The sequence below is a fragment of the Phyllostomus discolor genome, chromosome 8 (assembly GCF_004126475.2).
Source record: "Phyllostomus discolor isolate MPI-MPIP mPhyDis1 chromosome 8, mPhyDis1.pri.v3, whole genome shotgun sequence".
In the NCBI taxonomy this organism is placed as follows: Eukaryota; Metazoa; Chordata; class Mammalia; order Chiroptera; family Phyllostomidae; genus Phyllostomus; species Phyllostomus discolor.
In genome coordinates, this window is record NC_040910.2 from 47619502 (window position 1) to 47642657 (window position 23156).

Sequence of the window (23156 nt, forward strand, 5' to 3'; positions counted from 1 at the left end):
TAGGAAACTTCAAACAGTGTGGGCTAAGGAGGCCATGAGATATTCAGTGTTATGGGGTCTCCAAAGAGGAGGACAGAAGGTGTCTCTGAGGAGGCCTAAAAAGATCAGTCTGCAAGCCAGACTAGGATGGCAAGGACAAGCCAGGCTTGGAGCATAGCAGGAGATAAGGGCCAGGGGCACACAGCAAGTGCTGAGAATACCAGATGAGAGTGAAAGAGGGCCATGGGCAGGCCATGTAATGGATCCCAGGCCACGATCAGAGTAGGGAGTGACATGACAGATTTCGGTTTTAAATAGCTGGCCCCGGCTGCCTGGTGGAGAACTCACTGCTGAGGTAAGGAGACAATTCTGCAGGTAATGGCCAACTCCAGGGAGCAAGACAGTGAGGAGCAGGATGGGGTGGGTGTGAGATGAAGGGGAACAATGATGCAGGGAGAACCCAGGGGCTCAGGCTGTGGAGCCTGCTACGTGGGGCTGAGAGGTCCTCATCAACAGGAAGGAGGGCAGGGTGGTCACAGAAGCCAGGGAGAGGTGAGGCCTGCCTGAGGAGAGGAGGCAAGGCAGGAAGCGAGAGCCTGCAACTAGATACCAGAGAGATGCTGTGACATTGTGTTACTGATGTGTGTCCCCTACCTCATTTACTTTGCAAGGTTCTGAGCAAGGGCTTACCATGGTTCACCATGTCTCACCTGCTCTGAGATGCACCAGCTATCACTGACCACTAAGACAGACAAATGTGCCAACTGGAAGACCAAGCCTGACCCAGAGCTATTGAAGCATGACTGAAAGAGATACCTTGCTCCTCCTCACAATGACCCTGAGTGCTCAGAGGCACATGGGCTCCCTTACACTCAACACACCATCTGGGAACAGATGTCACCCCTAACTGTTCTCTCCCCTCAATCATGACTGAATGGGCCTCAAGACTGGCAGACCCAGCTTTTCCCCTCCCATCAAGACTGGGGCAGTAGGAGTCACATCTGAATGCCATACCTCCCTGCACAGCCCATCTCCAGCTCCACCGGCAACCTTTCCAAGCTCAATTGAAAGTAGCTCTGGGGTCCTGGTGGAAGAAGCCTCTCTGCACACTAGAGGGTCTGTTTGTGGCCCTACCTCAAGTGGCCCTCAGGTGACCCCCCACTTTTGCTGCTCCACCCAACTCACCCACCAGCACTGCTCTGTTCCTTTTCAGAGCCAGTGTACTCTACCAACCTGTCACCATGCTCGTGCCCACCCAGCACTGTGGCTGGCAGGACCGCATGTGCAAATGGACAGGGCAAAGGAGTAAGGGGCTAGACTTGGAACCCGTAACTTCCTTCAATAAGGTCATGAACAAGTCACCACCCTGCGTCCCTTCCATGTCTCTAAGAGAAGAACAGCATTGGCTCCCCTGCGGGACTGTGTGAGAATCTGCCCAGTATGTAGTCAAGTGCTGGCCAGATGGGGTCCCAATCTGTCAGTGGGACTCACTGCGCTCATCACATCAACTTAGGGCTCCTGCTAAAGCAGATGTGATCCTGTGGGCTCCAAGGTTTTTCTGAATGCTAAGGTGACACTGATGGAAGTTACAGAAGATCCAGCACAATGGACTTTAGCAGTCTCTCCACTCTAAGCAGCAGGGCCCTAACACTGGCTGCCTCTGTATCTGGGAAAGACATCCTCTGGTGTCCCAAAGCTCTGCCCCAATGCTCAGCCCAACAGGCCCCCTGGAGCCAAGACCAGCTCCACTTGCCCTTTCCCTCACACACCTAACCTCAGTTTTCTAGAAAGGGGGTGGGGGTGGCAGTGCTGAGACTTCAAGGAAAGTCTCAGGCCCAGTGAGGCTGCAGGTAGTGCTGACAGAACCCCACAGTAAGCATGTGATGCTGCCTCCCCCTGATCCCCAACCTCCGAGCACCAGCTCTGAGCAGAGCTGTGGAGAAGCAGGAGGCACCCATGGAAGTACCCCTTCATATCTGCCACTGTGGAAATTACCACTCCACAGTGACAGACCTATTCAAAAAGCATCATTTTATTATCAAAATTCTGGAAGCTGGCCGCATGATAACAGAACAGCTCCTATCGCAGAATACGGAGCTGCAGTTAAAGGACTCAGTCTGACGTATATGTAACAAGGACAGAGAGACGCTGAGGGAAATGAACTGGCTGCAGAATAAGACACGTGTGCCAGAATTTATTTAAAATGATGCACAGTGTTCTGCTATGTATCTACATGCACAGGAGATGGACTCCAGACCTACGGTTCCACCTATAGTGGTTCTCTCCAGAAGGACAGAACTGCATCAGTGACAGAGGCCAAAGGGGTCTTAGCTGTAAGTCAAACATGTAAATTTTTAAAAGAGGACAGTGTATTTATTGCTTGTGAGAACAAAAAGAAGGAAAATGTAACATTTTAGGCAGAGAACAAAGCGAAGTGAAGCCCCAGAGTGTGCTATAAATTAAGACACCCACCTAGACGTGCAGAATGGCATGGGCTGCGGGTCTGAGGGAGGTGGGAGACCAGGAGCCGCTGGAGTCAGCTCTGCAGAGAGGACTAAGGATCTAACAGGACCACACACCAGGACGCTGGGGTGTGGAAGGTGACCCTAGGCCTAGTGGGCAGGATCACACATTTCCACCTGTTGTTGGTGTAATTTTTAATAGTGTTTGGTTCACTCTAAGTGTCTTGGTCTCTATAAGACACATAGTTGCCCTGGCTGCACGGACAGGGAAAGAATCACAGTTACACCTCCAGACATACCCAATATACTGCTCCCATGTGCACTGCATGTTGCACCCTGTGCCACTGCTGTAAGGTCCCACAGAGTCCTAGCACTGCACTGGGGCAGGGCACTTTACAGACTCAGAAGCTGAGACTCAAAAATTAGATTCTGCCCAAGGTGACCCAGCTCACACAGAGTCTGAGACACCAATTTGGGCAGGACTTCAATGGGGCCTTGAGGTCCTTAGAATGAAGGTCAGAACGCCCAGATGAATAAAAAAGAGAAAAGGGTATAACACAGACAGATGTCACGTGGATGTTAACACCTCCATGGTGGGGGGAGTGAGGTGCAGGAAACTCCACTGGTCTTTGCTGCACCCATCTGCTATTGTCCTCACATATCCCCCGCACACCAAGAGAAACAGAGAAGAGACTGGCACGAAGGCACCCTGCCAAGAGGTGGCACCTCTACACTGCCAAGGCCAGGAGTAGAGTCTCTAAGCTAATGTTGGTTGGCACAGTGGGAGGAGGTGAGAGGCTCAGATGAATGGTGGGCAGAAGACACAGGCATGACAAAGGCAGATGGGAGAAGGAACAGTGGAAGATGCCCAGAGAGTAGGGCACAGGCACCTGACACACAGTGCGAGGAGGGAAGGCAGCAAGGGCTCATTCTGTAAACGGGAGCCCCTTGGAAAGGAAGATGTAAAGGCTGCATGGAGCCCTTAAAGGCACAAAGTGCCTTTTCACATGTCTTCTTATCCTCTCAGACTCTTGATGAATCTGTCAGTTAGGCCAGCTTTCCTCCTTGCTTCCTCACCTAACTTGCTCACACACTTCCTCTCTTCTGTCTGCTGCAAAGGGATAGGTGTCAGGTCACTAGCCTACCAGGCAGCTCAGAGCAAAACTGGGGCTCCACCGGTCCTTTATTGGATCACCTGCCACCACGTTCCTGATCTGTCTGTCATGAGGCTGCAATATCTGGACTCTCCTGGGCTGCTATTTCCCTGCTGCCTTTGATGGCTTTTGGTCTGGGTCCCCAAAAGTACGAATCCCGTTACCAATCAGGAATGAAACAAGTCTGCACACTTAGCTGGTCCTTCCATGTCACTGATTAGCATTGCGACTCTCAGTAATGTGGGAGTTTTGGACACCATCACAAGCAGATGAGAGGCTAGTGAGACTCTGGACTCTTCAAAGACTGCTAGGCCCCATAAACGAGGCCCATATGTCAGTACAAAGCAACCTCAAGATGCAAAGAGTATGGATTTCATTCATTTTGAGGAGAAACTGGCAGAAACAAAAATGGCACTAGCCATGCTGAGATCTAGAACAATTTTATGGCCCAGTGGTGAGGTTAGCAACTAGTGACTCCTCAATATGGAAGGAGAATGCAGTCAGAAGATGGAGCTGCTCAAGTTTCAGGGAGTGGTGGGAGGCAAGTGAGCACACGATGTGAGCATGCGTATGTGCTCGCATGCATACACACGAGGGAATGCTGGTCTCTAAACTTTGGACATGGAGTCCAAAGGTATCTGGACTATACAGTGCAACCACTGCAGCCAGCAGAGAACAGACACAAGAGTTCATTTAGCAGCTATTAACTCACCAGGAAAATAAAAAAGTATTACACATGTACTGAGGAAGAAGACAAGGAGAGAGGCAAAGAGAACAGGCGACTGTCCTGAAAGCTTTGTAGAAAATATTCAGTGTGGCATGTGAGAGAGAGGCTTCCTCTTAACCACTGGCCTAGGAAAAGTGGTCACCTCTACCCTAGAGAATGGGCAGTAAAGGATCTGTAGCACAGTGGCCTCACCCCACTCTCAGAACAGCTAGCTCATCATGTACTCACAGGGGCTTTGGGCATGCCCCCCAAAATACTCAAACTAAGCAAAAATTTTAGCAGCCAGCTGCAAAGGCACTGATGGCATCTTGGACAAGAAGCCTGTAGCCTACAGCCCAATCTCCAACACCAATACTGCTGCTCTCTTGCAGCTGCTGTACCCTACACACTAGGGCCCCTACTTGCCAGAGGTAGGGACTTCACCAAGGACTGCTGGAGCCAGTTCACACCAGCCCATGGGAGCTCAGGGTTAAACTTGAGAAATCTTTCTGTGACATCATGTTAGTGGCTTGAAATTAGCCTCAGTGGAAGCATTTAGACAATGGAAATTGACGAACACTACAAATCAGGGTTTGATTTATTGTCAGATTATTGGGCTTTATATAACACAATACTTGTTTTTGTAAATAAAGGTCCCCTCTCCATTTTATATGTATTTTTATTGAGGTGAAATTCACATACTATAAAATTAATCATGTACTGGTAAATATATTATTGTTGTAACACAGCCACCTCCATTCATATTGTCTCTGTATGCTTCTGTGCTATAAATTTAAGACAGAGTTGTGGCAGACACTGTATGGCTAAAAATATTTACTATCTAACCCTTTACAGAAATAGTTTGCCAATCACTGGGGCTTAGATTTTAAGAAGGTGATGGAGAAAATGTTAATGCAGATGAAACTAACAGTGTGTCATGCCTGTAGCTGTTACATTAGGAATAGCATAATTGAGGAAATATTCTGTCAGTGTTTGAAAACTATTACCTGATTCAGCAAAGACTTCACTTAATTCACTAACACAAACAAAAGTATCAACTGATCTTCAACTCAGACCTGCACTTGTAAATTGACTATAGACACAAAAGTTCAGCAACAATCAAGGGAAGCAGCCTGTGAGAAGCACTGGCTACAACAGTGTCGTGCATATCATCTTTCATAAACCATATGCTATCTATCCTTTGTATCAGTAAAATTTATAAATGTATGTGTGTACGTATATGCATAATTTTTTCCTGGAAACATTTACTGAACGTGCACTGCACAAGAAGTTAGAGTTCTTCATTATTTCAAAGTACTTAAAATAACATTTGAACGAAACTAGAATCCATTTGCCTTACTGTACTTCGGCATCACATAAAAATAGAGGGAAGAACCTGGATCGTAAATTAGTAAATGTTTACTAAAAAATGGTTCCAAGTTTTATCATCTCCACATGCAAACAGAATTTCTCCACAGTGATTACCAAAGCCAAGCAAAATCTAATCTAACATATAAAAGTTATGTTCATGGACACAGCATCCCTTTTACAAAGAGTAAACAATATTTGGAAAGTCCACTTTATACTTCATTTTTCTTATAACTATACTGAAACATAACACTCCTGTCTTTCCCTCCAATCCCACTCTACTTTCCCAGAGCGCTGTCTAGATGCCATAATCTCCTATGTGTGCCAGGAAATGAAACAATCTGGAGTTAGGGGGCAGCAGGGAGTGGATGGGGCTCTTTACCATGGGTGGCCAGCAGAGGCCTGAAGGAGTCTGACAATCACAAATGAGGGAAGGGGGTCTGGACAGTCATGAGTGAGGGAAAGTATAAGCTGAGATATGAAAGGGAAGGAAAGAAGAGCCCCAGCCACAGAGCGTCTGTGGATCGTGACATAAGAAGTTGGGATGTCTACTCTAAGTACATATGGTCTTAAGTAACAGAGTAGTGTGATACTAGCTTGGAAGGGACAAGAGGAAAGTGTTCCAAGAGGAGATGACCAGGCTTAGACTGGAGCTGGAGGAAAGAGGATGAATAGAGAACTTACTTTTTGGCAGCAAACTACTATGACTTATAGAGCTGGTGGGCTGGACCCCAGTCCCCTGAGAGCATGAAGAATACGAGTCCACAACTGGTGGACTTGTCCTGGAGGAAAGCACTGTGCATCCCTGCTCTGAACCTCCCGGAAACACACAAAAGGAAATACTTCTCTCCTCTCCACTGGCTGTAGCACCGACGCCCCCTATCTGATTGCTCTCAATGGTTCTCAAGAGCTCTCAGACTAAAGCAGTCTTCTTTCCCTTTCCTTTCTTTTTTCTTTTCTTTTCTTTCTTTCTCTCTCTCTCTCTCTCCCCCTCCCTCCCTCCCTCTCTCTCTTTCTTTCTTTTTTTAACTATTTAATTGAAAAGACAATGGACCACAGGGAAAATAAAACCCAAAACTGTTCTTACTGACCCAATATAACTGCTTTCCATTTTACCCATAGTTTTAGTTTTTGTGCCTTCCTAGTATGCTTGGCTGACAACAATGTTCCGTTTCTTTATCACAGCAAGGCCTGTCCATTTCTCTGCAGAGCCTCCGGATTGTTCTTCACGGCTCTGTGCTGCCCCACTCTGCGGATGCACTGTGCTTCCTAGGCTTCTCTCATGCCTTTTAATTAATTACATTAGCAATGATCATCACATAAATATATCCATTAACATTGTTATTAATTTCTAAGAGTAAAATGAATAGATCAAAGGACATAAATGCGGCTATGCCTCTTGTTATATAAGTAGTTTCCAAAAGTGTTAAGTATGAAGTAGCTTCTGGGTCCTGCCAGCAGGGTGGGATGGTGTGGGTTCAGGGGGTGGGGTGGGAGATAGGCCCGACCTTCATTACCTGTCAATGCCATTCTTCCCACATGTTTAAGTACAAGGTGTATGTTCTGATTATTAATAACACCAACATTTCTCTGTCTGGGGATGTCTAAGATCCTGCAATTGTTCTGAGCATGTTCTGCATTCAGAAAGGATACTGCTTCCTAATGGCCATTTTGCACAGATTTATTTTGATCACCCTCATCTGCAACTGCAGTACAGAAAGGACTTGGAATAGTGCAGGGGAGCTCCAACCCAAGCCCCTCTTCCAAAGAAATGTGCCTCAATTTTGTTCTACAACTAATTTCTTCCTATTTCCCCCCTAGGGAGCTTTTAGAAATGTGTCAAGTTATGCAATGCTGTCTGGTAACTGCTCATTGTTCACACTTTCTCCAAGACAGGGAAGACTATCTTTGAGAAAGAATGACATCTGTGAAAACCAAAGTTCAATATCTATAACCTCCATGGATAAGGCGTCCCTACCCCCACGCCCAAAGAAGTGGGGAGACTGATATGTATTCAGTGCCTACTATGCACCCACAAACTTCCCTTCAGCATTATTTACCCTTTATTAGGGTGGGGCTTGTCCTCATTTTATGGAAGAGGGCAAATTTGACAGATTGACAGTAATTGATGTGATCTGTTTAAGAACAAATACTTGAGCTATTTGAACAAATACTTGAGTGATCTGAACCCAGGTCTGAGTCAAACGCTTGCATTTTAAATATTTTTCTTTTTTTACTCCTTTCTGTCTGTCCATCAGTCTGTCTTTAACTGTATTCATCAACCAACAGTGGAGAACTGAGAAGGCTTTCTGCCTTGTAAGACCAGAATTGTGAATGGAGCTGACATGGCTTAGAGGCTCCAATGTCCAGAGACATAGGAGAAAGAGCTTTCTGGTCAGGGAGGAGTTGGGACCAGAGGGAGCTGGGAAGTGACAGGAGCCCCATCCAGCATTCCCATGCCAACCCAGGTACAACCTCCTCCCCTACTTCCCATGTGGAAAAGACAACACAATCCAGAGCTCTCACCCACACAAAGCACAAGTGATCTGAAGCCCTACAAGTGCACTGTCCAACTCAGGTGGGCATTACAGTTAAATAGAAATTCAGAAGTCAGTTTCTTGAATCTTACCAGCCACATGTTAGGTGCTCACTATCCACATGCAGCTCATGGATACCATACAGGACAGCACACACAGAGACCAGCTCCACTAGCATGTGGTGCTCTGGGAGGGAAAGAGCTCTGCAGAATTCTTGCATACCCCTCTCCTGTCTGCAGTGGGTACCATGTTGCCTCATGATAAAAACAAAGGATCTAAAGTCAGCTAACAAGCTATTCAACCTTGCTAGGCCCCAGACTTACTTTTCTATAAAAGGGGTAATACCTAACACAGAGTGAGCACAGTAAGAGTTGATGCTGTGGTCCCTGTTTGTTATAGCCCTGCAGAAAGACAGCCCTCAAGGAGATAAAACCAGAAGACACTGAGCAGCTGATTTAAGTACAGCTGGTCAGTAGACTGAGATCCAGGCTGAACTCCACCTATAGGACTATTAACAATTGATAGCATTAAAATCCCCTTTCTGCTCCCCCCAGCTGCATGGCCTCGGGCAAGGACAATCTCCCCCACTTTTTCCCTTATCTGTAACAAGAGGTAGAACCAGCTCTTTTATGGTCATCTTCATTGACTAAATAGAAGCTGGGCACTCTATCAGTCACCCAACATGCCCAGCCCCTCAGGAGGACACCACCAGATGATGGCACCAACAGCCCCTAATCACAGATAAAGAGAATGAGGCTCAGAGACACTGATTCATCCCGAGGTGACTGCGTATCTGGGGTTCAGGATTCAGATCTCCCTCCTGGTGGGGTCCTGGCCCAGGCCTGGCCCAAGGGAGGGAGGAGGCTTGTGTGCTCCTGTGGGGCTGGCCCTGTGGGGTTCCCCCTGCAACTAAGAGTGGCTACGCAAGTGCTGCAACACCTATAGCTGCCCACCCTCCTTCCCTGGGTCCTGTTCACCAGCGTTCGGAATCTCCAGACTCCCCAGAACTGAGCAACACACTCAGGACAGGTGTGGTGCCCAAGTGCTGACCATGCCACTATGGCTCTAAGAGAACCCACAAGCCAGAGGAGGACCCCCAAGGGCTGAGGTCTGGAGAAAGCCAAGCAGCCATCACAGGAGGTGGCAGGCATCCTCCAGGGGAACCAGCCACCTCAATACTCATAAGCTGAGCAGCTGCCCTGCCCAAGCCCACCAAACCTGAACTCTTACCCAAACCCACTTCAGAGCTCATGTGTAGCTTAAAATCAGAGAAGGACCACGTTGGTTTGTAAACTGGTTTCTGGCTCTAATAGAATGAAGAGGCTCTCTAAGCACCAGCAGGAAAAGACCAAGTGGAGCAGGGAACACAGGCATGTCAGACAGGTTAAAGGTACTGTGGGAAAGGTAGAACCAAGATGCCAGAACAGCCAAAAGACAGTGCTCCTGGGGCAGCTGACAGGGGCTTTGCTGGGGGAGGCACCCTTGGCCTGGAACCTGGAGGCAAGGAGGGAGGATGGGCCATCCTGACAGGAAGTGTACAAGTGGGTCAGAACTGACTGATGAGCAGCTGAGCACAGCTAGGGGGAGAGGGTGCAGGGGACAGCTGAGCCAAAGGCTGTGTCATAATGTGCCCTGCTAATTCTCTCTACACTTTCTTGGTTGCAAGTGACAGGAAAGCCAGCTCAAATGGGCTTCACCAAGAAAAGAAGCTGCTGGCTCACCTAGTTCTTTGGGCAACTTAGTACTCTGTACCCATCTGGGCTGGTCTCACTACTGAGCAAACTGTCTCCAAGCAGCAGAACCCAACAGTGACCTACTCACATCCTCTCCCATTTGAGTCTCCCCAACTATCCCAGCAGAGTGCTAAAATTTTCATGGGCTCTGATTGGTCATGGGCTCATCCCTAGTAACTAATCATCCACTGGACATAGACCAGAGAAAGGGCAGTCAGGAAGGAAATGTAAGCTGGGTGCACCAAGCCTGTGAACTGTTACCTGCCACACAGATCGGCACCCAGGACAAGTCAGGCCCAGGGCCACAGCCTCCCTAAGGATGGTATGTAACCCTCCTGAGAACACTAAGGCCGCAAACCGAGTCTCATCCAAAGCTGCATGGTGAACAGCAGTCAAGGCCGAAGCTCAGTTCTACCCAATGACTAAACCCATGTTGTTGTTGTTTTTTTAATCCTCGCCTGAGGATATGTTAAAATTTTTTTTTTTAGAGAGAGGGAGTGGGGTCAGGGAGGGGAGAGGGAGAGGGAGAGGGATAGATAAATAGGTATTGATGTGAAAGAGAAACATGGATCAGCTGCCTTCCTTTGTGCAACACAATCAGGGATTGAACCAGCAACCTAGGTATATTCCCTGACCAGGAATTGAACCCTCAACCTTTTGGTGTACAAGATGGCAAAGCCCAAGTTTTCCACCCAGAGAAAGAAGGACTGTCTTCTCCACTGTATAATACCCAAAGAACTCAAACTTTATCTAGTCAACCACATGGTCCCAACAGAGGGAACAAAACACACCAGTCTGTATGTTTAGGCGACACGGAGGGGAGAGCAGGAGACAGGAGACTGGCTGGTAGGTAAGTGGCTGCATTAGACCTCCCTGGAAGCCCCATTTGCAGGAAGAGAGTCGCCATGCAAGGGGAACTCCAGAGTGGCTCTGAGGTAGTCCGAAGAGCCATGGCATGAACAACTAACAGAGTGCAGCATGCCAAGGGCAGGAGGGAAGAAGATGCATCCACTTTGGAACAGACTGCTTACACGTCCAGGACAGCAGTCAGCTGGGAGCAAGGGTCTAGGTGCTGCTGGCAGCCATGGCTCTGAGAGCACCAGGAGAAAGTCATAAGAGCCATATAGGGGACAAGCAGTGGGGGCCAGGGTGAAGCCAAAATGAAGAGGTACTGTGGGCAAGGGATTTGGAGAGACCAAAAAGGCCAAACACGGCAAGTTGCAGGGATGCCATGGGATGGCAGGCACTCCTCAGTGTTAGGCCTCAGGCCTCATTCATTTCATCAAAGCACCTTCAACAGTGACTATGCAGAGAGCAATAAGGATGACACAGTGACCCAGAAAGACAGCCTGGAGTGACAAACACAGCACATTCATGTGCCCAAGATTGGCTCATCTTCTAAAGCAAATGCCACTTACTATTTCCCAATTTGTAGGAGCCCATCACTGACCAGATAAAAAACCATGTCTACTTTATTCCTAACAGGAGTGTCACTCCCAGGCACAAGCAGTTACAGGAGTTGTAACTGTGAGCAGGGCTGACAAGTTCACCAGAAACCCTAAGACAGCCTGACCCTCAACCCCAGACTAGTGTCCCCAACGTTTCTGTCCTGCCACATGGGGAGGGCCACAGCAGCTGGGGGCACCGATTGTTTTTGTCTGCACAGCAGACCCTGCTTCTGTTTGCAAGCTCCTCCCTGACTTCCTGTGAGCACTACTGCCACTTTCATACAAGGTTCTGTTCACCCTACCCCTCAGGTCACCCACAGCAATTCTTCAGTTTTCAAACTGGAAGCAAGTAAGTGAGTGACTCCCTTCTTCTTCAGTGGTGGCCTAGCCTTCAAGAGGTCAAACAGAGGAGCATTTCCCACATCACAAACAGACAGGCACGTACACACACAGGAGGACAAAACCCAGAAATGTAGTTTCCCTCTCAGCTCTCCTACCCCAATTTCAGTGCCAATGGCACTTTGACCCAACTATGAGAGGAGGGGAAAAGTTACAAGCAAATGTAGAATGAGCTCACATAACACATTGGTGAGGTGTGTGTGTGTGTGGGGGGGGGGGGGGCGGGGATGATGCTTCTTTAGTAAGTTAGGCTCCTAAACTCAAAGGCAGCACTGGCTATTGACCAACCTTCAAAGTCAAATACACTCCTCTAAAATAGAAGTGAAAGTGAAATATTCACTCATGAACCCTTTTCCCCAATCTTGCCTGAAACTTAACAAGTGGTCCACTTCTACCACCACCAGGCTGTCAGCAGCGGCAAAGCCCGAGCAGACATCACCAGCTTCAGGGTGCTTTCTGACAGCCAGGTGGGAAAAATGGAGAAGACCATGAAAATCACCTGACCTTACCCCTCTTAGTTACCTAAGAGGAAGAAGCCAGGCCAGGATATGGTTACCCAGGTTAACCGGGGGAGGGGACAGACAAGAGGAAATGGGCAGGACATTCAGAACAGAGCAGACCTATCAGACCCCAGCCAAGGCCTGTCAATGTCTCTGAGCCCAGAGGACATAAGTCTCTAGAGCACAGCTCTTGCCTGGGTCGCAGGCACTGCCTTCTCATGGCTATGGGAAGCCTGGGTGGTCTAAACCACCGGGAACATACCACCTCCATTGGACAGGACTGGGCCAGGCAGTTACTGCAGCACCAGGACAGCCCATGGGGACAGGAGAACAAGCAGCACTGTGGCAGACTCTCCTGGATTCCTGAGTGCTACTCAGCCCATGATGAGAATCAGAAGCTGCAACCCAAATCTGTGCAAACACAAGGTAACAAACAGCAAGGTGCCCAAGTGTGAGTGACTACAGGCAAGTCAGAGTGTATGTGTTCAACCAGAAGTAACAGGTTACTCAAAACCCAGTGCTATAACCTCACACCACCCATACCACCCCATCGATTACTCTGGACCTCACATTTCAGTTATGCCCATTTTACCATCTGGACCCAAGTCTCCCAGCCCCAACACTTCACCCAACTATTTGATGGTGCTTTCACACTGAAGAGATGATTAAACAAGCATGCATCCAGTGGACGTTGCCAGCTTACTCCCTGTGCCCCACTACCCCATTCATCTACAAAGGCCCCTATGTCTCCTGAGGCATCCCCACCAATATAGCCTGCTAATTCCAGCAAAGCCTGAAGGCAGCAGGAAATGTCTGCTGTGGTTTCTGAGAATGAATCACTTACTCTTTCTCCCCTTGGATGATGTTCCACAAAGGTGAATCCTGAGCTGCAAAGGCTGGAGGGAAGACACCACACTGTGTGAAGATACCACACTGAGTGACACGAGCCAATCAGCTCCTTTACTTTCAAGCTCTTGTCACGAACACAGGGCTACCCTCCGTCTGTGGGAGATCTGCCAACAAAATTAGTAAAGGAAGTAGAGGACAGGTGCTCTACCAGCAACCATCTAACCAAATGCTGGAGGCTAACAGTGTCAAACAATCAGCAGAAAGGGTGAACTGTTCCTGTAGCACATACCTACATATCAGTGTCACTCACTCCCACAGACAGTGTGAAAAAGCCAGCTTGCCAACTGCATGCCCAGCACAGATGCAAGATGAACCGGGGAGGTGAAGTTCGAAGTGGCTTCTAGGAGGGCTGGCCTTAAGAGGCAGGCAGTTAGCTAGCTACCTGGGGATCACCCAGGGGGGAAGAGGATGTGGCCACAACCCCACCTCCCAACCTGGGTTGGGCCAGAGACCTGATGGCAAAAGGGGTCAAGAGAGCTAAGTTGGGATGGGGGAGGGAGTACCAAAATAAACCACTGAAGGGACGAGAAGAACCCAGCCCCCAGTGTAAGCAGGCAGAGCTGTGGTCAGCTTGGTAGGTCAGGCTACTGCCCAGAGAGTCAAGTGTGACCAGGGGTGTGGGTCAGGGATAGAGCTGAAGATGCCAGCAGGACAGTGGGGCCACCTACTGGGCCCTCAGTGAGAGCCACAGTCACACACACCTGAGTCCTCCACCACTAACTCACCTGACTGCTGATAACCACACCACAAAATCAAGGCCAGCCCCTATAACACCACTCTGTTCACACAGCAGATGAGTGACTGGGGTCTCCGCAGTAGTAACGAGGCTAACCCATCACAGTTGTGTCCTGGAGAAAGCATCATCTATTTTCTGACCCCGATGAATGAAACCCAGTGGACAGGAATGTCCAGTAAGGGTCCAGTTTGTCACATGACCAAAAAAGGCCAAAATGTCCTGAGGTGGCATTTGAACAGTATCTCCCGGAAATCTTGCAGGCAGGGAGATCTAAAATCATGAGCCATCTTTTCTGTCAGGAGTAAAAATGCCAGCCAAGAAACAAAAAGGAAAAAATCACCTCACACCTTTTCTTCAACCTGTTCAAGGGAAGCACAAAGCATTTCCTCCCAGCCCAAATAAAAATGTCCATGGAAGACTCCTGCATAAGGACCCAAATCCTGCCTGGTACCCACTGCGCTGTCACAAAGACATGGGAGGCCACAGCAGGTGGGTTCCAATCCAGCGAAATCCCTTCTAGCAGTGTGCCTGGCGGGCGTCAGTTTCCACATTGGCACAGAGGGCCTGCCTCACTGGGTTGCTGTATTGATTAAGTTTTGAACATGCAAGAAATGCTGACAGTACAGCACCTAATACTGGCTCAGCGTTGATGGGCAATTCCCAAGATCAGTCCTTTCCACAGAAAAATCAGCAAGCATATGAGCACCCAGTTGCTACAGAAGTTCTAGATACACAGGGAGGAACACATGGCCCACTACTACCAGGGAGTTTGCAGTCCAAGGACAACTCCATCAACAACAAGACCTGTTATCAGCAGGAATGCAGTGCCTGAGGGAATGTCTTAGATTACAGAAGGAAAGCTTTCTGGAAAAGGGATGGCAGTGTTGTGTGTGTGTAGGGGGAGGGGGGCACAGCAGAGACAAACAGGTGGTACAGGGTTCCGACCCTAAGTGTTACACACAGACAAGTAAGGTCAGCTTGCAGATTTAAGTAGATGCTGTTTGGATGACAAGATATAACTTCATTTCAAAGCATGACTAGATTAGCTTCTGTCCTTGAATTTTCTCAAAGTACACCTGTCATTATGTGGGAGTTCCTGAATGTTTCTGATCATAAAAATGGATCCTGACAGACAAAAGGTTAGGAGCAGCTAGGCTAGAAGATTTTAAAGGGGAAAAGGCTGTAGGAACTGGGCAAGGAATAGAAATATAAAACTTCACACTTAAAAACACTTTGTGTTTGTGAGGTTAAACCTCAGAAGATGCACTGCAGTCCAACTTTCATGCTGGGCACTGCTTGTGTGGGGTGGGAGACTGCTGTCGTTAAGCCTGCTGGCTTCTGAACCAATCAGCACCGGGTTTCGGCCTCGAGCTTCCAATAGCCTCCTCTGCAACAATGGACAAATCACCTTTAAAGTAAAGTTCAGAGAAGCAACTAGGATGTGAAGCTCTCCACGTCCTGAGCCACAGTAAGTGCTCAGTAAACGGCAGCTGTTCACTTTCTAGCCTCCAATGGATGAAGACAGGAAACTTGACTGCAGTGCTAGGAACTTTCCAAGGCTCTGAACCCCATCTGTCTGGTAGTAGCACTCCACCTGACATGACCCATCTCCTTCTTAGTGGGCACCACATGCAGGCACAGAACCTCACAGATCAGGAGTCTGAGTCCCGACAAAGAGCCTGGGTGTGCCTGCACCCCAACCTGGCACAGTGATCCCAGGCTGTCTCCAGTCAGCTGCAGCAATACTCAAGAGCTTCCCAAAATGCAGCAAGGCCTCCCTCCCAGCAACTCCTGCCACCCCCTACTGGAAAACCACACACAGCAAACCTAACACTTGTGTATGACAGCACTTCAAATACCTGAAACCAGCCCTCAGGCCCTTCCTAGAACCTGATACCTGCCCCATTCCCATCCCACTGCTGAGGGGGCCAACTACTCAAACCTTGCCAGCTATTACTCCAAACTTTCTGATCCCCTGGGATCAGTGACAAGCCAAGACCTGACTTCCTGCACCTGTAAAACTTTTTATTACGAAAAGTCAAATGATGAAGTACTCTAGAAAGCCATTTCTCGTGCTCTTAAGAATTCTGAACAATCTCTGAATAAGGTGCATGAAGAACTGTTCTGCTTGCACCTAAGAGCTACATAGCCTTGTAAGGCTGCCTTGACCCCAGATCCCCACCTCCCAGCCCAAACAGTCCATGTTCACACTCTATGCCTGCCCTCCTCCCTACAAGGGAAGCTCTGGGTCCCTGGAAGGTAAGGGGCAAACATGTCCAGGTCCGTACCCTTCACATCCAGAACATAAGCACTGAGCTGGAAATGTTTATTCAACTGCTGAACCACCATTTCCAGTTTTACCATATTTGTCCTTAAACAGTATGTATCAGTTGGTGATTGAGATGTAAGTATATTGCCTCCCAAGACCTGGAACTTGTTTAGAGAGTAATTTTAAATGTGGCATGCAGAATACTGATAGGCCTTCTTTATGCAGGAAAAGCTCCCAGTTCATGAAACTCCTATGTCAATTCTTGCTACATTCTACACGTGTGCCTCCAGAGTGAAAAGGAGCTGTTTCAGAAGGAGGCTCTGAGTGCAGGAAATCTGGGGCTGGACTGAAAATGCAATGTCTACACTGCCACCCACTGAACCACAATTGCAGTCACCCATTATGACAACTAGCTGCCCCAAGAGGCCCACATGGACTCAGGACAGCCCACCACCAAGAATAAAGAGGAAAGGCACAATTTCTATTGACAGAGACTGAGCCCCAGCTCCCAGAAAACAATTTACAGCTGGGGGTTGGACGGGAGACCCATCCACTGAACTTCAGTCACCTAGAGATAGGCTGGGGCCTGGTTCTGGTTAATCTGGAACTCCATCTCAAAAGATGCCCACACAGACACCAAAATCAAGCCACACAGGCAAGCCTGCTCCCCTCCTACACCTGAATCCAAGTTTGGAATCCTTAAGGCATATATTTTGCCACACACAGCTGCATCTTGAGCCCAAGAGCCCAGGTGACCGTGAGGCCTTTTAAAATTGTACCAGGACAAAAACCCCTTCCCACAGGCTGATCCCGGACTGTCCTCCAGTCAGGAAAATCCACTCTGAGGAAAGTCACCTCTAAAGACCAACCAGGGACCCCCATGAAGATGGAATATAAAGTCCACCTTCTTCTGAGGGAGGGAGAGTCACAAGGGCACACACCTGCTTCACGACAGACACTTGTTATGTGCCTCTTTCTCACAGTCATAAACACCATACTGCTCTCCTCATTGGCCTGACTACAGTATGAAGAGCAAAGACGGGAACGTCACTGAATTTGGGAAGTTTAGGTTAACATCAAAACCGCTGTAATCTGGAAGCAGAAAACAAAGCTAGAACAAGACTCATGAAAATTCCATGACAGCTGGCAGTTGCCACACCACAGTGTGGTCTAGCCCAGGATTCTGTCCCTGATAGAAACCTTAAGATGCTTCCGGGACAGGCCACCTAATATCATCACCCTGTTTGTTGGATCTGTCACAGGCAAATCTAACCCAGCCGGGAGTCACATATAAACTTGTGTAGGAGAGAAGAGGCTCCCACATCTTCTCTTACTAGTTCAAGGACGCTGTCTTCTTGGGCCTCTTCAAAAGCCATCTCACCAACTTTGAGAGCAGTGCAGTAGCATTTAGAATTGGAAGCATGTCACTTAATAACTTGGGGCAAGGTCCTAATATTGGGGCGGTCACCTCACATGAAATCAGGAAGAAACGAAAGCATCTTGTCCTCTCCTGGACACAGGACACACTAAGCAGCACATATGGTCACTGCAGAAAGGGGAGACTCCTCGCTCAGACTGCCTCCCTCACAGGGCTTGTGAAGGGAAGCAAGAGACACTATTAAAGCGCTGTACAAAGTCATGTGAAGTGTGCACATCTTTGTTATTTTAGGAAGATATCACACATGCACGTTGCATCAAAAGAAAAAACTTCTAAAACAATTCACGTCAGCCTCAGTTGCCCTTTCCATACCCTGAACCATGGATTGAGAAGGAGCTTTATGGGGCTTGTACTCTAGAGTCCTCAGTTCTACTTTGCAGGTAAGGAACCTGCAGTCCGGGGAACCTAAGCAGCACTTTAACTTTCAAATTCCTAGGTGGGAAAATTATTCTTCTTACATGTCTCTCTGCAGAGGCCCCTTGGTCACCTCTTCTTGGCACCTGATGTCTGCAGAATTGTAAGAAAGAAAGTTATGCCTGAACTTTCCTGCTGGAAAGCCTGACTTCTGGGAGGCATTTACAGTGGTGTCCAGGGCGAGTTCAAGTCCCTCTTCCCCACAGTGTCTTCTCTGGCCTCTCCCTGCTCTGAATACAGGAATGCTCACCTGCTTTGGTCAAGGCCTGCCTTGTGCTGTTATTCAGCTTATCACAGGGCTGCAGTACACACTCCACCATCTCAGTCAGACCTTTTCTCAGATGCCAGATGAACATTCATGTTCCTTATGGCTCTACAGAGGTCCACATCAGACTATTCCATGACTGAATCCCCAGGCCTGTAACAGTCACAAGGGCTTTTTCGTAAAAGAAGACTCCAAGGTAAGTCCTCAGTCATAGGTCCAAGTAGGATTCTAGGGGTCAGTCAGTTTACTCCATGCTTACAAGGTACACCTAATGCTTTTGCTCTAGAGAGAAAAGATAAATGAACTGTGCTCACGAAGCCTGCCTTCTGATCAGAAAGACAAAGCTTGAACTTTCAAGAAACAATGAGCATCCCATACAATCGGAACCTAATCACCTGCTGAGGACACTGTGCTGGGGTGGACTGACTCTGATTTCTGAGTGGGATAAGACACTGCCCTCAATTTTATCCATAATGAAGATTAAGCTGGGACAAAATGTCCACACTGTACATCAGAGAGACTGTCAACACTCTGGAGTGACACACCATGAGAAGAGTACAGCCTCGACTGTTCTAGAAAACTGTTAGTAGCTTTCTGAAAAAGAGTGTAGAGGATTTACTTCAGTATTGAGTTGGTAGAAATTATTAACTCAGAGACTGCTGCTATAGAAATTCAAATACCCCAGAGGCTAGAATTTAGAGCAAAGTAGTAACTTTCCTCATAAAAACTCCTTTGTCAGTAAATGTTACATCCCCAACTTTTCAGATCCTTGTGGATATTAGGTCGGCTCCCTGACATTGATTTTTTTAAGCAAAAGCTGTTTGTTATCCATAACTGCATGCCTATAAAGATAAGCATTACATGACACAATTCTGTGTGGCTTCTCTCAGAATAGGTTTAATTTTAGTGTTGGCTCTTCAACTCTGTCCCCATTTTTTTTCCAAGAGTATCTTAAATATGTGTCAACTAACTATCCAGAAGTGGAGTTCATACCTGGGCAAGGCAGAGAAGAGCAGCTGTGTGGCAGCAGTGCCTTGTTGAAGCCACCTCATTCTCACCTGGGCCCATGTCAACAGAGAACAACTACAACCCAGCCGTATTGTTGCACGTTTCTCCACCGGCAACCTATTCTGCCACGGCTGAGTTTCTTTACGTGGTTTGCTCCAAGCCCTGCTCCAGTCAAATGGTTACTAACGATGTTCATGAACACTAACAATGGTAGTAGCATTTAAAAAAAGGCATTTTTTCATCGCTCATATTCAAAGAGACAACTTCCCAATTCCATTCATAACTTATGTTACTAGGGCTGTTTGCACTCCTATCACTAGAGTCCCCCAAACTAAGCCACGTGAAATATGAATTGTATGCCACATAACACAGCCATTGCCTCATATGGATGTTATGTTCCTGCATGCACTAAGATACATGAAGCTGAGATTTGTTCCTTTCTCCAGTTTCTGGCTAGCCCCTCTTCCTCCCCTACTCCTACGAACCCATCTCGATTAGACCTGTACACACATTAGAACCCCTGAGGTCACGGTCCCACCTAATCTAAAAAATCATGACCACCCATCAAAGCACCTTCTGATCCCAAAACTCGCCTGAGTGGCATTATGGATCAATGCTAACCTCTCAGCCACTCTTGGATTCTCCTGAAGGCAAACACGCACATGGCATTCAAGAAACTGCACTCAGACCTCACAAAAGATGCCAAAGTCATCAAGACTCACATTTTTCGTGTCACTCGCTTTATTCTCTAACATTTCAGTCTTGAAAATTGTGGCAGCACCAGTTACTGCAAAAATTCTGGAAGGTTTTATATAGCTTGTGCCTACTCCACCCCCAAAATCCTAACAAAAATGTATACAACATTTGTTAAAGGCAATTTACACCAAGTCAATCTTAATGGGGCCTGAGGACCAGGAATAAGAGAATTACCTATGATGAAGATCAAAGCACATCATAGCTCCTCAATTTCTACCAAAACTGTACAATCCAATGTGAATTTTCTTTTAAAAGGCTAAATATCACTAAGAGTAGTCAAGCTCACACACAGGAAAAGCAAAAGTCCCAACAGTGACAGAAACCTGAGTTACCTGGCCAAGCCCAAGTTGGTATTTTCTTCTATCCCCATCATGTTAAAAAGTGATCGCAATGGCCACTTCCTGGTCTCTCAGCAAATGCAGGGCTCACTTCATACCTGGATACCATCTTCCCATTGCTCAACCTGCTCCTGCCACAGGGGAAAATGACCCCTATCGCCAACAACCCCTTGGAGAATATGTGAAAACAGGATGAGTCTTCCCCTAGACACACGGAGGGGGCAGGGAAGATCCCTAGGCAAACAGCAGCCTCGGTGGAGGAACATCTGAGAAAGCAACACCCGGGGGTTAACCCTGACCTTCTAGGTCACAAACCACCAGGCTGGGACCCCCAAGTACGGAAAAAGTGCAGAGGAAACAGGGTTCTTGGGGGAAAGAGATAAAAAAGAATCATCTCCAATTCCCTACCAAAACTCAGGACTCTGGCATGGTCAGAGACGCAATAGGCAGTTGAGCCCAGAAAGGAAACATGAAGGATCCCACCTTTCCCAGTATCATTTTCCGTCGGCAGTGACCCCAAGAGGGATCCGGCGAAGGCATGTCCACTGGCAAAACCCAGGGGCCTCTCCAGGCGCCCCGGGTTCCCGTCTAGGGTCAAAGAGGGCCGGGGGTTTCCCTCCGAAGCCAAGGTGCTTCCAGCCAGGAGAAGGAAGGAGGACTTCCCTGATCACCCAGAAGGCTGAGACACGGGTGACACACGGGCTCCCCGAATTCTACCCCGGACACCAGTTGCTCTCAGCCTTTTTTCCTCCCCTCCCCCCGGCCCCCACCGGGAGGGCTTCCCGGGGGTCTCCGGTCTCTGGGGAAGGGAGAGGCGGGTAAGCTCCGTCAGAAACAGTGAGGGTCGTAGAGCTGGAGCGGGAGGGGAGGCAAAGCTCTGTCCTCAGATCCGTCTGCTCCCTCCGACCAGGCCGCACGGAAGCCTCGGCCTCACGTACCAAGCGCCCCCGGCCCGGGCCAGGGGAGCGAGAGGCTGGGATGGCAGCGGCCCTCGTGGGAAGGTGGGCCTCGGACGGGTCCCCTGGAGCCCGTAGGTTGAGGGATACTGGGGAGGGGGAGGGTCACGGGCCCACGAGGCCTCGGTCCTGGCCTGCGCGGCGAGTACTTACGTTGCTCTGGGGGTCGATGGCCTGCAGCAGCCGGTCCCTGATCTGCTGCGGAGACGCCGGAGCCGCTGTCATTGCCTGGGCGAGGCGGGGGGGAGCGGCCGGGCCAGCGGGCGGGCGGGCTGAGGCGGGGGACGGGGGTCACTCACTCGCCGGCCTCCGAGAGCGGAGCCTCATGTTCCCTGCGGCGCCGGGAGAGGTGGGGGCGCGCGGGGCGGCGGAGAGGGGAGCCGGAGCCGGAGCTCAGGCCCGGGCCGCCGCCGCCACCGCAGGAGGAGGAGGAGCTGCCGGAGCCGCCGCCGCCGCTGCCGCCGCCTCGAGAACCAAACTCCAGTGAGCTGCCCCCGCGCGGAGCACTCTGGGTAACCCGCGCCGCACGCAGCGTCGGCGCCACGCTGAGGAGGTTGGGAGATGGGGCGGGCAGAGACGCCAGATCTGGGCGGGGCCACTCGAGGGCCCGCCCCGCACCTGAACGCCTGCGCACGCAGGCGCACCGCCAACGCCGGCCCAGCCCCACCCCCCGGCCTGGAGAGCCGTTGGGAGGCGGTTGGGCGGGGTAACGGCTGCCTCCTAGAGCCACTGCCCCGCCCGTGTCTAAGGTGGAGGTTCCCGACGGAAACGGGGGGTAAGCGCGGAGTCCTTGAACACAGCGCTGCGGGCACTGCCTTAGAGCTGTGGTGCAAGGAGGGTGGCGGCAGGACCTCTTTCCAGGGAGGGAAGCCCTCCCCGCACTGACGGAGGTGACGGGGGTTGCGGGCGGGAAAAACTGCGAAGTTTTCCGAGCCCAGGGGTCGGCGTTTTCCTCGTCCCTGGATCAGCATTCCTCGGGGCGAGGGAGACGGAAGTTCACGTTGTGTTGCGCACGGAAGGGTCTGCCAGGGGGCCCCATCTGAGTCCCTGTCCTGTCCGGAAAATCGTGAGAGAAGCCTCTCTCCGAGGATCCGCCCCCGCAGCTTCAAAAGCTTGAAAGCCAGCCTCCGTAGCCGATCCCACGGAAGCAAACGTGTGCCCCAGTAACAGTTAAGACTGGATCATTGTAATGTAGGGTCTTTCTGTTCATTGTAGGGTGTCGAAGAGCATCCCTGGTCTGTACGCACTAGATATTAGTAGCACGCTCTCCAGTGACGACAACCAAAAATGTCTCCAGTCATTGCAAGCTGTTCCCCACCCCCCTTCCCCTCAGGCCGACAGAATCTCCCCCTGTTGAGAACCACTGGTTTAAAAAGACCCTTCCACCCTGCTTGGCGTGGAGGCTGGAAACCTGGAACCCACATTTTCTGAACCAAACACTTCCCAAGGGTGGAAACTGAGGCCCGAGGTCACCCAAAGTTATAAGTCAAACCCAGAATTGCTAATGTCAAGTCTAAGGCCTCCCAATCCCTTGCCGCCCCCGCCCCCCTTACTGCCTTCTTTCATTGCTGACTTCCTCTCTGGAAGCTCTATTAGAAATACTGTTCTGAGAAAAGGGGTGGAAAGGCAGACTGAGTGGATTATTAGCCGCAGCCTCCGGAGAAATAACATTTTTGGTTGTTACAGGAAGACCTAGATTTAAAACAGGAGAGAGGCAGCTGATGAGAACCACATGTGCGCCTTGGATCTGTGCTACACCTGTTAGTCTTGCATTTGTCATG

At 49.4% G+C, this 23156-nt stretch overlaps 1 protein-coding gene across 2 annotated transcripts in view; it reads right to left on the reverse strand.

The window, feature by feature from the left end:
• Positions 1-21875, reverse strand: part of MED26 (mediator complex subunit 26) — a 45147-nt gene extending 23272 nt beyond the window's left edge. The window contains exon 1 of one of the 2 annotated variants that reach the window (XM_028519989.2): positions 21529-21875. Coding sequence is in view for 1 of the 2 variants with exons in the window: in XM_028519988.2 (XP_028375789.1) it covers positions 21529-21600 (72 nt within the window). In the remaining variant the exon portion in view is untranslated. The remainder of the gene's footprint in view (positions 1-21528) is intronic. The other variant, XM_028519988.2, reaches the window with a different exon arrangement.
• Between the last annotated feature and the right edge of the window lie 1281 nt (positions 21876-23156).